Raw genomic sequence first — 15,124 nt, forward strand, 5'->3', positions numbered from 1 at the left:
CAGAAAAAAATGTCGTGTGCCCGAACAGCGGAAAAAACCCTCACCGAAGTCCAAAACTAACAAAAACCTCACAAAATGTCGACATAGGTATGTGCACGAACTCTACCGAACTGTTTCGCCCGGGAAGCAAGCAAACTTTTTACGTTAAGTACGTCCCAAGAACCTAGATATCTCTAAACCATTTGAGTTCGAAACAGGACACGCTGATTGGGTAGTTCATGTACCTGCGCAGCCAGACGAACGAAGGGTTCCATTAGTTACCACAGCCACAAAGTCAAAATGGGTTATATCGTAAAAATGCATAAAAATAACAAATTTGCCTTTTAAGACTAGGCATACAGTTATCAGGTTAAAATCATATTTTAAGAAGATAAATGGTATAAATGGGCGGGGTTTATGACTTTGTGGCTGTGGTAACTAATGACGACCCAGTAGGAAAGCGAAAGAGACAACCAGCTAAAGGCGAGCGCGCGGCCATGTTGAATTGTCGTTTTTTTAAAGAAGAGACAATAGAGAGACAAGTCGGTGGGTTTCACGAAACACAAACAGTTTCATAATACTTGGGAAAATTGCTTTAATTAAGTTAACGAGAGAAGACGTTCGATGAACATTAAGGTAACGTGTTATATTTGTTTGAAGTAGCTGATAGTGCATGGGCGCTACTCGGCTGCCTTTGCTAGTAATGTTATGTTTGAAGGAGAGTCGACCAGTCAGCCTACGCTAAACGTTAGTTACCATAGCTAGCTAACCAGCAATGTTTGCTAAGCAAACGTGCTAGCTAGTTATTTCATATTTAACTTTCTAAAATCTGTCGACTGTATCTAAGTCGTTAGCCTCAGCTCGAACATGTGTCGTGAAGGTACTGCTAGCCTCCTAGTTGTCAGTCAAACTATCTCAGCCCAAAAACTTCGATTAACACGTTGTCACAGCTAGCTAGCTAACGTTAGTTGACTAACACAACTCTAGCTAGCTACGTTAGCTTAGCTAATCTACTTTACCGGGCATTTAATGCCACTATGTAGATAATTATCCAAGTAAAGTTTGCATACCGTTACTGTGGTCACACAACCAATCATTAGTTAGCCATCTAACGTTAGCTGGTAAACCAATTGTGGGTCTGTTGGTTGCTCATACGGCTATCAATTTGTTAATTGTCTCATGAGTACACTGATCACCAACTCAGCGCTAACGTTAACTAAACTATTTTGTTGAACTCAGTCCTAGCTAGCTATCGTAGTGTTTTAGCACAGCCAACTTGTGCGTAGTTAACGTGTACTCGTAACTTATTTTTTGGGATCTTTTTAAAACAGTTTTTCTGCTTTGCTTTTGCCCCAGACCACTGCACTTGGTAACTAACGTTAGCTAACTGCTAACTACTCTTACATCGACAATTTTTAACACGTAACCTAACTAGCTAGCTAAACACCTTGCTAATATGTCCAGTTCGCTAGTTACACGTTAAAACTAAAATGCTCAAGTGTAACGTTAGACTCGATTAGCTCACGTTCTGGAAATAAACACATTCTATCATTTCAAGTGCAGTCCTGGTTAGTGGTTGTTTTGTTTAGAAATTTAGATTAATTTACATGTTTAAATTATTGAAACCAATCTCAATTTCCTTTTAGTATTAGCTACAGTCAATAGCGGCACAGGCACAAGTTTTCATTTGTGATGCATTTGTCCTTATGATGTATTGTTGCTTTCGTGCAGGTAACCAGGAGTTGAATGCAAATGTGACTGAGGAGTGTGTCAGCTCCACATCTACCACAGCAAAAGAAGAGCACAACAGCAGAACACACATTGTTACTGTCAAAGTGAACAGCACAAAGGGTTGGAACTATTTCCCTCAGTGTTTTGTGCAAGTAATTTTTTTTGTGGTTGACAAGAGCACGATTTTTTTGCTTCATAACACACCAAAAAAACACCAAGTTGAAAGACTCAGAAAAACATTGGAAAAGTCCATGTGAATCAGAGGACAGTACAGGTCTGTTTGAATGTAAAAGCACTTGAGACTAACAAAGAAACGTACGACCACTTCAGTCCAGGAAAAACGGTGAAAAGGTCTTTGACCATAGAAACGATATTAAAAACTTTACAGGTTGTTGTACACGGAAAAGAGACTTCAGAAAAAGCTATTTTCACCAGGAATAAGACTGCTTCAGGATAATTTACTTTAATGTTTGAATTCTGAAACACTTTCACAAAGGTTTGTTTTTTTGAGCGGATATATGATCTATTTATTCATATAAATGCTAATTTCTCCCTTTTTCGGGAGCGTCGTCTTGTAAATATACAATTTTCATACTCCAGACTCTTCTTTTCAAGAGGGCTGTACGTATAAGTGTATACATAAATTCTTTAAATTAGAAATTCTGAAAACAAGGTTTTATTTTTTTTGTGAACTAAATAACACAAGGACATTAGTTCCACGAGTGGAAAAACAAGATCTAAGGAAACATTGGATAGGGGGAAAAAAGTTTAGCTTTACACTGTGAGTGACTAAGGAATTGACAAACTGTGAAGGAAAAGCTCTCTAAGCCATGTCTTCAGCAAGAACGGAGAACCCAACATCCATAATGGGACTGAACAAGCCCAACGGGCAGTTTAGAGGACCACTCAAGCCAGTTGGACTAACATCAGGATCCCTGGCAACTGCCCCACAACCAGATGCCCACCAGAAGGGAGGTAACATTCCCCAGGGCAGTGGGGGCATCCGTTTTGGCGATGACTGGAAGAAGTGCCTGCAGCTTCCACAGAAAGACTGCAGATTTAGAACATCAGTAAGTCCTAGTGACACATTCAGTTTAATAAAGCAAGTCCATCAATCAATAATGACCCTAGCTTCAACCTTGACATCTACTCTTTCCCCAGGATGTGACATCGACCAAGGGGAATGAGTTTGAAGACTACTGCCTGAAGCGGGAGCTACTGATGGGGATCTTTGAGATGGGCTGGGAGAAACCATCTCCTGTACAGGTGACTTCCCTCTGCTGCTCTGTCCWTKACTTTTTTGGAAYTTTGTTGAATGTGTGTTAGTGTTTGCKSATGTTTGTGGAACKGTCTCTCTCACCAMCCTGTGTSTSTCTGTCCCCAGGAGGAGAGCATCCCCATTGCTCTGTCAGGAAGGGACATCCTGGCCCGGGCTAAGAACGGCACCGGGAAAAGCGGAGCCTACCTCATTCCTCTCCTGGAGAGGATAGACCTGAAGAAGGACCACATACAGGGTGAGAACTGCACCAGCTGCTATTCAATACCCTTTCAACATCAATCCATGTGATCTCATTTGCTTGTTTAAATCAATTTTGGTACGAAGTCCGTCTGTGAAATCTGAGTTTAATGTTTTATGATTAATTTGGCCTATTTTGACGTAATCACTGGTGAATACCCCTATTAAGTTGTCTGAACAATTCACTAGATTGATGCACAAGTAAGCACACATTCAGTGTATGGAGAGGACATTACAACGGTCCAGTACGCCTGGTGGGACACGGAATCTCTGACATATGGACAGACCTAGTGTCACAAACCTAACGCCCACACAGTGTGGTCTAATAGATCTGGTCCACAAGGGAACAGCATGCCACAGATTCATAATATGTCAAGGCCACTTGAGTTTAGTGAGTTGGATAAATTACATTCAGTTAAGCCAGTGCCTGAGCTCATGACCTGTCAGTGAAATTGAGCTTTTTAATGGTCTCCAGTTATAGGTTATTTATTCCAATTGATTTGTGGAGATTTTTTCCTCTTGTCCCTCATTCCCCAAACCCCTTTTTTTTCTGTTCTATCCTTCATTTCTCCCTCTCTCTCCTTCCTCATCTCTGCAGCCATGGTGATGGTTCCTACACGAGAGTTGGCCCTGCAGGTGAGCCAGATCAGCATCCAGGTGAGCAAGCACATGGGTGGGGTCAAGGTCATGGCCACCACGGGAGGCACCAACCTGAGGGACGACATCATGCGTCTGGACGAGACTGGTAACTACCACTCAGTCACGGGGGACGGGCAGTCGAAAGGGTTATAGAGTGGCTGTAGTGTAGTGGCATAACCAATGTGTGAAGAATTGCAGCTGATCATAGCTCTACATGCATTAATGATATTGTTTGCTTGCGTGACTGACACTGAACTTTGTTACTTTAAATCCAGTTTGGCTGTCGATCAAGAGACTTGCCCGTGTGTTACGCAACAGCACATTGTGCAGATCCTCAATGTGCCTTTATCTACTGTACGTACTAGGGCTGTAACGGTCGGTCCCCGATTCAAATGTTTAAGATACTTTTGGTCATGTAGTGTATGTGGACACCTGCTCGTTGAACATCTCATTCCAAAATCATGGGCATTAATATGGAGTTAGTCCTCCCTTGGGGCAGTTGGTATTCTACTGGCATCTGCCTAACCCAGATTTGTCCTTTGGCCTGCCAGATGGTGAGGCTTGATTCATTACTCCAGAGAACGCGTTTCTAGTGCTCCAGAATCCAATGGTGGCGAGTTTTACACCTCCCCAGCCGACACCATGCGCAATGCCAAGCGATCTTGGGCTTTAGTGCGGCTGCTCGGCCATGGAAACCCATTTCATGAAGCTCCCCGTCGAACAGCTCTTGTGCTGAAGTTGCTTCAAGGCAGTTTTGGAACTCCACAATGAGTGTTGGACCGAGGACAGACTATTTTTATGCACATCAGCACTACCACTTCGTTGCTGAGCTGTTATTGCTCCTAGATGTTTCCACTTCACAATAACAGCACATACAGTTGACCTGGGCAGCTCTAGCGAGGCAGAAATTTGACGAACTGACTTGTTGGAAAGGTGGCATCCTATGACGGTGCCACGTTGAAAGTCACTGGGCTCTTCAGTAAGGCCATTCTCCTGTTAATGTTTGTCTATGGAGATTGCATGGCTGTTGTATATAGTGTATGAGTTCTTTTGTCTGCTGTAACGATAGCTCCCTGATTCAAATGTTTAAGGTATGAGTGCATTGATCCGCAGGATCCCAAACCGATCCAAATGTAACATGCATCGTCAGAAAATATTTTCAAATTTTACGAATCACCGAATCATTGTTTAAATTTTTTTGGGGCTCAAATTACTTTCTACTTTCCGGAAATACCTAATCTTTTATGGCAACTGCGTCCTCTCCTTAGTGTTGAACTAAGCATGTAATTATGTTGACAGTCATTGATCTAAAAGTAATTTTGCATGCCCAACAACCCCAGTCAGTAGACTGGTCAATCTGCGTCCTGTGTGCAGCTTCGCACACTGACCAACGATGGGTAGGTCTATTCCTGATCTGGTATATCTGCGACTCACCTTCAGCATTCAAACGTTTGTAAAATGGCTTGTGCAATATTAGCCTTTATTAGTTGAGTGACAACCAATGACATTTTTCTAGTTAAAAATAAAAAATAAAATGCACCTTTTGAAAAGGTGGGTAGGCTACATACTGATCAGGGCATACATTAGATTTTATTTTGATTGTTCATGTTCACTATCAGCAGTAGTTTTGCTTAAAACAATCTGTATTTGTCATTTTTAGCTATATACGGTAAAAGTTTATAATTTCATAACGAAGACGGCAATCACTTTTTCTATCTGTTGTTGGTCGAAGCTAGAGAAGAAAACAAGCTCACTCTGAGTCCGTCAACTTCCAAACGGTCTAAACCRGGGGTATTCAACTCTTACCCTACGAGATCCGGAGCCTGCTGGTTTTCTGTTCTACCTGATCATTAATCGCACGTCTGGTGTCGCAGGTCTAAATCAGTCCCTCATTTAGAATGAACAACAGAAAAATGCTGTGGATCTGGCAGATCCGAGATACCCAGGGGTGGCAGGTAGCCTGACAGGGTAAAAACCTGTTCTGCCCCTGAACAATGCAGTTAACCCACTGTTCCCCGGTAGGCCGTCATTGTAAATAAGAATTTGTTCTTAACTGACTTGTCTAGTTCAACTTAAAAAGCTCATGAGCGCCATCTGCAGCAAATTTTAATTTAGAATGGAAAATTAATGTGTGTATGCAACAGATGTTAGTGGATCGCATCAATATGTTCCTCTAATCAAACTGAATCGCTTCAAACTAAAATGTATTATACCCTTATCGGTGACAATTTGTCTAGATGCGTAACAACCCGTCTTAAAAGGGAAAGATGAACATCCCTAGTACTTACTGTTCATTTTCACTCTTCTCTTCCTCGTCCCCTGTCTCTCAGTGCATGTGGTGATAGCCACACCAGGCAGGATCCTGGACCTGATAAAGAAGGGCGTGGCCAAAGTGGATAAAGTCCAGATGATGGTGATGGATGAGGTGCAGCCGTTTACTGGTTGTTTTATTGAAGCGGCATATGTTATGAAATCTGAACGTATATTTTTTGTGGGAAAAACCCGTAGTTGCTAACTTTGTTTTGCTAATGGAATAATATTTGTTGGTTATTAAGCCAAGTGAACGTAGCCCCACTTTGCCACCTGCTCTGTTTGAAATACACTGCTCAAAAAAATAAAGGGGACACTTAACAACACAATGTAACTCAAGTCAATCACCACTTCTGTGAAGAGTCAAAACTGCTCCACTTAGGAAGCACACTGATTGACAATGAATTTCACTATGCTGTTATGGCAAATTGAATAACAACCAGGTGGAAATTATAGGCAATAGCAAGACACCCCACAATTAAAAGAGTGGTTCTGCAAGTTGATGACCACAGACGCACTTCTCAGTTCCTATGCTTCCTGCGCTGCATGTTTTTGTCAATTGTTGAATGCTGGCGGTGTTTCACTCTAGTGGTGAGCATGAGACCGGAGTCTACAACCCACACAAGTGGCCTCAGGTAGTGGCCAGCGCATCAGATGGCCATCAATGCCAGCTGTGGGCAAGGAAGGTTTGCTGTGTATGTCAGCGTAGTGTCCAGAGGCATGAGGCGCAACCTAGGGAGACATGCCAGTAATCAGTAGGAACGTGGAGGAGGTGCCGTTAAGGAGGGCACAACCCAGCAGCAGGACGTGCCTCCGCCTGTTGTCGCAAGGAGGAGCACTGCAAGAGCCCTGCAAAATGACTCCAGCACGGCCAAAATGTGCATGTCTGCTCAAAGCGGTTCAGAAACAAGACTCCATGAGGGTGCTATGACGGACCGATGCTCGGCACAGGTGGGCGGTTGTGCTTACAGCCCAACACTGCTGCAGACGTTTGCAGTTTGCAGAAGAAACCAAGATTGGCAAATTCGCCACTGGCCGCCCTGTGGCTCTTTCACAGATGAAGCAGGTTCACACGCACATGTGACAGAGTGACAGAGTTCTGGAGACGCCGTGGAGAACGTTTCTGGCTGCCTGCAAGCATCCTCCAGCATGCCGGTTTGGCGGTGGCTCAAGTCATGTGTGGCGGTGCATTTCTTTTGGGGGCCGCCACAGCCTCCATGTGCTCCGCCAGAGAGCCGAACTGCCATTAGGTACCGAGATGAGATCCTCAGCACCCCTTGTGAGCACCATATGCTGGTTGCGGTTGGCCCTGGGTTCCTCCTAATGCAAGACCATGCTAGACCTCATGGGCCTGGAGTGTGTCAGCAGTTTCCTGCCAAGAGGTAAGGCATTTGATGCTATGGAACGGCCCTCCGTTCCCCAGACCTGAATCAATTTGAGCCACTCGGACTCATGTCTCGCTCCATCCCACAACGCCACGTTGCACCACAGACTGTCCAGGAGTTGGCGGATGCTTTAGTCCAGGTCTGGGAGGAGATCCCTCAGGAGACCATCCGCCACCTCATCAGGAGCATGCCCAGGCATTATAGGGAGGTCATACAGGCACGTGGAGGCCACACACACTACTGAGCCTCATTTTGACTTGTTCTAAGGACATTACATCAAAGTTGGRTCAGCCTGTAGTGTGGTTTTCCACTTTAATTTTGAGTGGGACTACAAATCCAGACCTCCATGGGTTGATAAATTTGATTTCCATTGATAATTTTTGTGTGATTTTGTTGTCAGCACATTCAACTATGTAAAGAAAAAAGTATTTAATAAGAATATTTCATTCATTCAGATCTAGGATGTGTTATTTTAGTGTTCCCTTAATTTTTTTGAGCAGTGTAGTTAATGTGCTGAGGATGCACTCAATTGGGTCATCAACACATGTCTTTGTGTCCTGACTCTCTCCCTCTCCAGGCAGACAAGCTGCTGTCTCAGGACTTTGTGGTTCTCATCGAAGACATCATCAGCTTCCTGGCTAAGGGTCGTCAGATCCTACTCTACTCTGCCACCTTCCCCATCAGTGTGCAGAAGTTCATGGTGAGAGGACTTGCCTTGATGATTGGGGGTCTAGAGAGTGAGCGAACAGGGGGAGACCAAGGGGGTGGTTGGATAGACCAAGGGGGAGATGAGCATGGAGGTTCAATGAGAGAAAGGAGTCTGAATTAAAAGTTGACAACTGAATTGTTTTTACTCTGAATTGCGATTTGTTGCCCCCTGTCCCACTCTCCAGGCGAAGCACCTTTCAAAGCCCTATGAGATCAACCTGATGGATGAGCTCACGCTGAAGGGCATCACCCAGTACTACGCCTACGTCACTGAGAGGCAGAAAGTCCACTGCCTCAACACCCTCTTCTCCAGGGTGAGTGTCTAAAGCTGTGGAGGTAGTTTGTTGAGCCAGTGCATTCGATAAGTATTCAGACCCCTTGATTTTCTCCACATTTTGTTACATTACAGCCTTATTCTAAAATGTATTGAATTATTTTTCCCCCCTCATCAATCTAAACACAATACCCCATAATGGCAAAGCGAAAACAGGTTTTTATACACTTTAGCAAATGTCAAGACACAAATCTGGGGAAGGTTACCAAAAAATGTCAACAGCATTGAAGGTCACCAAGAACAGTGGCCTCCATCATTCTTAAATGGAAAACTCCTCCTAGAGTCTTCCATTCCTTTGCGTCCTCAGAGCATGCGCGTACCAGTTGGCTGGTGTGTTTATGGACATATTCAATCAATCCCTATCCCATTCTGCTGTCCCCACATGCTTCAAGAGGGCTACCATTGTTCCTGTTCCCAAGAAAGCTAAATGACTATTGCCCCGTAGTACTCACTTCTGTTATCATGAAGTGCTTTGAGAGACTAGTCAAGGATCATATCACCTGACACCCTAGACCCACTCCAATTTGCTTACTGGCCCAATAGGTCCACAGACGACGCAATCAGACTGCCCTAACCCATCTGGACAAGAGGAATACCTATGTAAGAATGCTGTTCATCGATTACAGCTCAGCATTTAACACCATAGTACCCTCCAAACTCGTCATTAAGCTCGAGAACTACGAGGTCGACCGATTAAGATTTTTCGATACCGATTATTGGTGGACAAAAAAGCCGATGCCGACTAATCGGCCGATTTTATACATTTAAAAAAAAAATATATATATATATCATACACACACACACATTTTTGTAATGACAAAATGAATGAACACTTTTTTAACTTAATATAATACATAAATACACACACACGCACACAGCTCTGAAGTGACAATGATACTGAAGAGTCTGCTTAGGAGACAAATACTCTCAACTGTTTGAATAAAAATAGAGTTTTAAGTTACCTGTGATGAATGTGAAAACAAAAACTGTAATTCTATATGCAGGAAATCATTTAATAATGGGCATGGTAAGAATTGACAACCAAAGTTGGAGTCATAATTCCCATGACAATCTGAAAAGCGGTTCCTTCATTTTATTCCATAGGATATTTTTAGATTCACTTAAAATAAGGTCTGTGTTTCGTGTAGGCTTACATCACCGTGCCAATTTTATAACTGTAGATATCCATAGGACAAGGTAACTCTGATCAATATTGGCTAAATATAAGCGAAGATAAATGTTTTTGTAGGGCGGATTTATGAAAATATGTTTGACAAAACGTTACCTTATCCTAGTGAGATTTACACGGGTATCAAAACGTCGAGGCGGTTTAAGCCTGCACGAAACACAGACCTTATTTGAAGTAGATCAAGACATTCTCTATGGAAGACATGAACGGTAAAATAACGAGGGAAACCCTTTCAAATTCAGCCGCAAGTTATTACAGGAATTATAACGCGTCGACTATTTCTCTCTAAACCATATACCTTTGACTAATCCGGAACTATCACCTCGAAAACAAACCGTTTATTCTGTTCCGTATTTATATAAGCGGTGGCATCCATGAGTCTAAAATTTCCTGTTACATTGCACAACCTTCAATGTTGTCATAATTACGTAAAATTCTGGCAAATTAGTTCGCAAAGAGCCAGGCGTGACACAATTTCACCTGATTATATTGCCTGCTAACCTGGATTTCTTTAGCTTAAATTGCAGGTTTTAAAAAATATATACTTGTGTATTGATTTTAAGAAAGGCATTGATGTTTATGGTTAAGTACACATTGGAGCAATGACAGTCATTGATTGTTTTTTATAAGATAAGTTTAATGCTAGCTAGCAACTTACCTTAGCTTACTGCATTTGCTAACAGGCAGGCAATGTAATCAATGCAAGATTGGATCCCCCGAGCTGACAAGGTTAAAAATCTGTCGTTCTGCCCCTAAGGCAGAACATTCCTAGGCCGTCTTTGAAAAAAAGAATGTGTTCTTAACTGACTTGCCTAGTTAAATAAAGATTAAATAAAGGTGTAAAAAAAAATACATAAAAAATCGGTGCCCAAAAATACCGATTTCCGATTGTTATGAAAACTTGAAATCGGCCCCGATTAATCGGTCGACCTCTACCCGAGACCCTGTGTCTCGACCCCGCCCCGTGCAACTGGGTCCTGGACTTTCTGACGGGCTGCCCCCAGGTGGTGAGGATAGGAAACATCTCCACCCCACTGATCTGCAACACTGGGGCGCCACAGGGGTGTGTTCTCAGCCCTCTCCTGTACTCCCTGTTCACCCATGACTGTGTGGCCATGCACGCCTCCAACTCAATCATCAAGTTTGCAGACGACACTACAGTGGTAGGCTTGATTACCAACAACGACAAGACAGCCTACAGGGAGGAGGTGAAGGCCCTCGGAGTGTGGTGTCAGGAAAATAACCTCTCACTCAACGTCAACAAAACAAAGGAGATGATCTTGGACTTCAGGAAACAGCAGAGGGAGCACCCCCTCATCCACATCGACGGGACAGTAGTGGAGAGGTTGCAAAGTTTTAAGTTCCTCGGCATACACATCACGGACAAACTGAATTGGTCCACCCACACAGACCGTGTGGGGAAGAAGGCGCAACAGCGTCTCTTCAACCTCAGGAGGCTGAAGAAATATGGCTTGTCACCAAAAACAGATGCACAATCGAGAGCATCCTGTTGGGCTGTATCACCGCCTGGTAGGGCAACTGCACCCCCCACAACCGTAAGGCTCTCCAGAGGGTAGTGCGGTCTGCACAATGCATCACCGGGGGCAAACTACCTGCCCTCCAGGACACCTATACCACCCGATGTCACAGGAAGGCGAAAAAGATCAAGGACAACCACCACCCGAGCCTCTGCCTGTTCACCCCGCTATCATCCAGAAAGCGAGGTCAGTACAGGTGCATCAAAGCTTAGACTGAAAAACAGCTTCTCGGTCCATCTCAAGGCCATCACTGTTAAACAGCCATCACTAACATTGAGTGGCTGCTGCCAACATACTGACTCAAATCTCTAGCCACTTTAATAATTAAAAATGGGATATAATGAATGTATCACTAGGCACTTTAAACAATGCCACTTTATATAATGTTTAGATACCCTACATTACTCATCTCATATGTATATACTGTACTCTAAACCATCTACTGCATCTTGCCTATGCGGCATGGCCGTCGCTCATCCATATATTTATATGTACATATTCTTAATTCCTTTACACTTGTTTGTATAAGGTAGTTGCAGTGAAATTGTTAGATTACTTGTTAGATATTACTGCATGTTCGGAACTAGAAGCACAAGCATTTCGCTACACTCGCATTAACATCTGCTAACCATGTGTATTTGACTAAATAAAAAATAAAATTTGATTTAGAGCTGGCCACCTGGCCAAACTGAGCAATTGGGGGTGAAGGCCCTTGGTCAGGGAGGTGACCAGGAAACCAATGGTCCATCTGACAGAGCTCCAGAGTTCCTCTGTGGAGATGGGAGAACCTTCCAGAAGTACAACCATCTCTGCAGCACTCCAGCAATCAGGCCTTTATGGTAGTGGCCAGGTGGAAGCCACTCCTCCGTAAAAGGCACATGACAGCTCGCTTGGAGTTTGACCAAAGGCTCCTAAAAGACTCTCAGACCACGAGAAACAAGATTCTCTGGTCTGATGAAACCAAGATTGAACTATTTGTCCTGAATGCCAAGTGTCACATCTGGAGGAAACCTGCCACCATTCCTACAGTTAAGCATGGTGGTGACAGTACCATGTTGTGGGGATGTTTTTCAGCGGCAGGGACTGGGAGACTAATCAGGATCGAGGGAAAGATGAACAGAGATCCTAATTGAAAACCTTCACCCCAGTCTGAGGTCTTGAGTGCTCTGGAGCAGGTTAACATTCCAAGAGGAGTGGCTTTGGGACAAGTATCAATGTCCTTGAGTGGCCCAGCCAGAGCTCGGACTTGACCCGATCGAACATCTCTGGAGAGACCAAAAAATAGCTGTGTAGGGGCGGTCTTCATCCAACCTGACAGAGCTTGAGAAGATCTGCAGAGAAGAATGGAAGAAACTTACCCAAATACACTTGTGCCAAGCTTGTAGTGTCCTACTCGTGGCTGTAATTGCTGCCAAAGGTGCTTCAACAAAGTACTGAGTAAAGGTTTTCTTTAAAAAAAACTATGTTTACGTTTGCTAACATTTCTAAAAACCTGTATTTTCCTTTCATCATGAGGTATTGCTGTAGATTGAGGGGCGGGGGGGCTAATAAATGTTTGTATAAGGCTGTAATGTAACAAAATATGGACAAATTCATGGGGTCTGAATACTTTACGAATGCACTGTACCTGCTTGATGAGTAACCTTGAAGGAACCTTAGGTCCCAGAGATATTGCCTCATGTTTTGCTAGATACTAACTCAAGGTGGGTTGGAAAAATGTGTTCCGTAACTGGTCCTTTACATACGCAGTCAAAAGCTCAAACTCTTTCATTCCTAGAGATATTGACAAATAGGAGAGCAGGAAGCCATGTTTCCTTCATCTGGGTCATCCATCCATTCATAATGAGTACGTTGTCTCATCAATGTGTCGTGTTCTCCAACAGCTCCAGATCAACCAGTCCATCATCTTCTGTAACTCCACACAGAGGGTTGAGCTGCTGGCCAAGAAGATAACCCAGCTGGGCTACTCCTGCTTCTACATCCACGCCAAGATGATGCAGGTCAGCTCAGCCAGCCCAGCCACTTGCACTTTAGATGTAGACAGCATGGAATACCTTCTCATTAGACTTATTAGTGTGTAGATTTGTGTAGCCACGTTTTGCTAACCCTTGCACTGGTTTTGCCTTTGAAACAGGAGTACAGAAACCGTGTGTTCCATGACTTCAGAAACGGACTCTGCAGGAACTTGGTCTGCACAGGTAATGTATTTTACCCTTGAGTTGAATGATTGCTTGGTTGATAAAAAAAGATAACCGATAGACTGATTGTTAAATTATTCTCTTGCCTCCCTCCTTAGATCTGTTCACCAGGGGAATTGACATCCAAGCGGTGAACGTAGTGATCAACTTTGACTTCCCCAAGAATGCTGAGACGTACCTGCATCGCATCGGCAGATCAGGTGAGCCCATACACTGCATTTTCATCACGTTGTCAAATCAGACCTCGGACAACATGTCCTCCAGCTACCATCTGCTTATCTCCTTGGTAAATAAAGCATCAAATATAAGCCTGTTGCCTATTTTAACACCTCCTTTTCCAGGGAGGTTTGGTCACCTGGGTCTGGCCATCAACCTGATCACCTCTGAGGACCGCTTCAACCTGAAGTCCATCGAGGACCAGCTGGTGACCGACATTAAGCCCATCCCCGGCAGCATCGACAAGGGCCTGTACGTGGCAGAGTTCCACTCTGCCGACCCAGACGCCGAAGACGAGATCAGAGGCAAGGACGGCGAGTTAAGCGCAGCATAAACGGTAAGGTTTGTCCACTTATGCCGAGAAGTCTCCCACTACTCATAGAAAGACTGGGTAGTTATTTCACCTTTGTTTATTTCATCTGTTGAGTCCTTTGACTCCTTGCTGGTCAGTGGTCATAAAACAAAATCATTTTGGGCATTAGGGCCTGAGCTGAGAAACGGTTCACTCATGCCTAGCTCTTGATAAAAGATTCTCAGTGGATAGGATTGTTGAATTGGCTTTACTTCTGCTTTTGCAATTTGATTACATTAGTCCCTAACTGGAGCCTTGTCTCTTTTCCAGGAGAACAAGAGGCGTCTGGCATTCATCACACCATCCCCTGCTGCGCACAGACATTCAGATTAGTTTGACTGAATATAAAAAATTCTACAGGATGCATCTTCCAGTTATTTTTTTGTTGGGGGGGGGTAACGTTTACAGCAGTGGTCAGTTTGTTAACCAACATGATATGTACCCAACCTGTCAATTTTCTAAGTCTGCCGTCTTTCTGTATGGTCAGTGTATCACTGTGGTGGCTTCTTATACAGTCACATTTCATAATTTCCTGTTGAAAAGGCCCTCCTCGCTTGTCAGGTTCACTTCCTATAGACTTATTTCTGAGCAGATGACTGTCGAGGAAACCAAACCAAAGCTGAACATGTTGATAGGGGAATATGGATTTACTCAAAAAACCAAAAGGACCCCCTCTGCTTTAACTGCTGTTTGGGGAAAGCTATCATGGTTGAAATACGAATAGAACTACATTTTAAAAGTTTGTTTTTAAGTGTTCGTGCTAATGTGACTTTACAGTCATACATGAAAGGCACCTCCATGAATAGTTTTTGTCAGACGCACACGGACGAGTCCAATGATGAGTGTTGATTAGTTTACTTATTGTTTATTTGTTACATATTTTACAGCCTCCTTAGTGGGCTATAGCACCAGACAGACCCGTAACTCTTTGGGCAACAGATCCAAGGAGATGATGGCAGTAGAACCTGACATGGAGAAGAGCCTGTATCAACAGGGTAAACATTTTATTTAGATACGCTGACTTACCGA

The 15,124-nt window shown here is 43.6% G+C and overlaps 1 protein-coding gene and 1 long non-coding RNA gene across 3 annotated transcripts; both read left to right on the forward strand.

Annotated features, from left to right (window-relative positions):
- LOC139027501 (uncharacterized) lies at window positions 1–1,893 on the forward strand. Its single transcript, XR_011479601.1, has 2 exons — window positions 1–87; window positions 1,711–1,893. It is a non-coding gene; the product is annotated as an uncharacterized lncRNA (long non-coding RNA).
- A 547-nt stretch (window positions 1,894–2,440) lies between these two features.
- LOC112081007 (probable ATP-dependent RNA helicase ddx6) lies at window positions 2,441–14,992 on the forward strand. Of its 2 annotated transcripts, XM_024146956.2 has the most exons (12): window positions 2,441–2,780; window positions 2,872–2,976; window positions 3,095–3,224; window positions 3,825–3,971; window positions 6,196–6,290; window positions 8,138–8,260; window positions 8,454–8,582; window positions 13,213–13,329; window positions 13,464–13,527; window positions 13,626–13,727; window positions 13,869–14,080; window positions 14,366–14,992. In XM_024146956.2, exons 1-11 carry the CDS (start codon window positions 2,541–2,543, stop codon window positions 14,075–14,077), a joined length of 1,461 nt encoding a protein of 486 aa, XP_024002724.1. In that variant the 5' UTR covers window positions 2,441–2,540; the 3' UTR covers window positions 14,078–14,080; window positions 14,366–14,992. The 2 variants fall into 2 exon arrangements, with proteins under 2 accessions (XP_024002724.1, XP_070298913.1); XM_070442812.1 differs by lacking the exon at window positions 14,366–14,992 and having other exon boundaries at window positions 13,869–14,081.
- Window positions 14,993–15,124: the final 132 nt, after the last annotated feature.

This window comes from Salvelinus sp. IW2-2015, unplaced genomic scaffold (genome assembly GCF_002910315.2).
Source record: "Salvelinus sp. IW2-2015 unplaced genomic scaffold, ASM291031v2 Un_scaffold16647, whole genome shotgun sequence".
Classification (NCBI taxonomy): Eukaryota; Metazoa; Chordata; class Actinopteri; order Salmoniformes; family Salmonidae; genus Salvelinus; species Salvelinus sp. IW2-2015.

Bases quoted from the DNA above. Each gene is read 5' to 3' on its own strand.
- LOC112081007 (XM_024146956.2), top strand. From the start codon at position 2,541: ATGTCTTCAGCAAGAACGGAGAACCCAACATCCATAATGGGACTGAAC. The intron at 2,781-2,871 runs GTAAGTCCTAGT...CTCTTTCCCCAG, and splicing joins ACTGCAGATTTAGAACATCA to GATGTGACATCGACCAAGGG. The intron at 13,728-13,868 runs GTGAGCCCATAC...CTCCTTTTCCAG, and splicing joins GCATCGCATCGGCAGATCAG to GGAGGTTTGGTCACCTGGGT.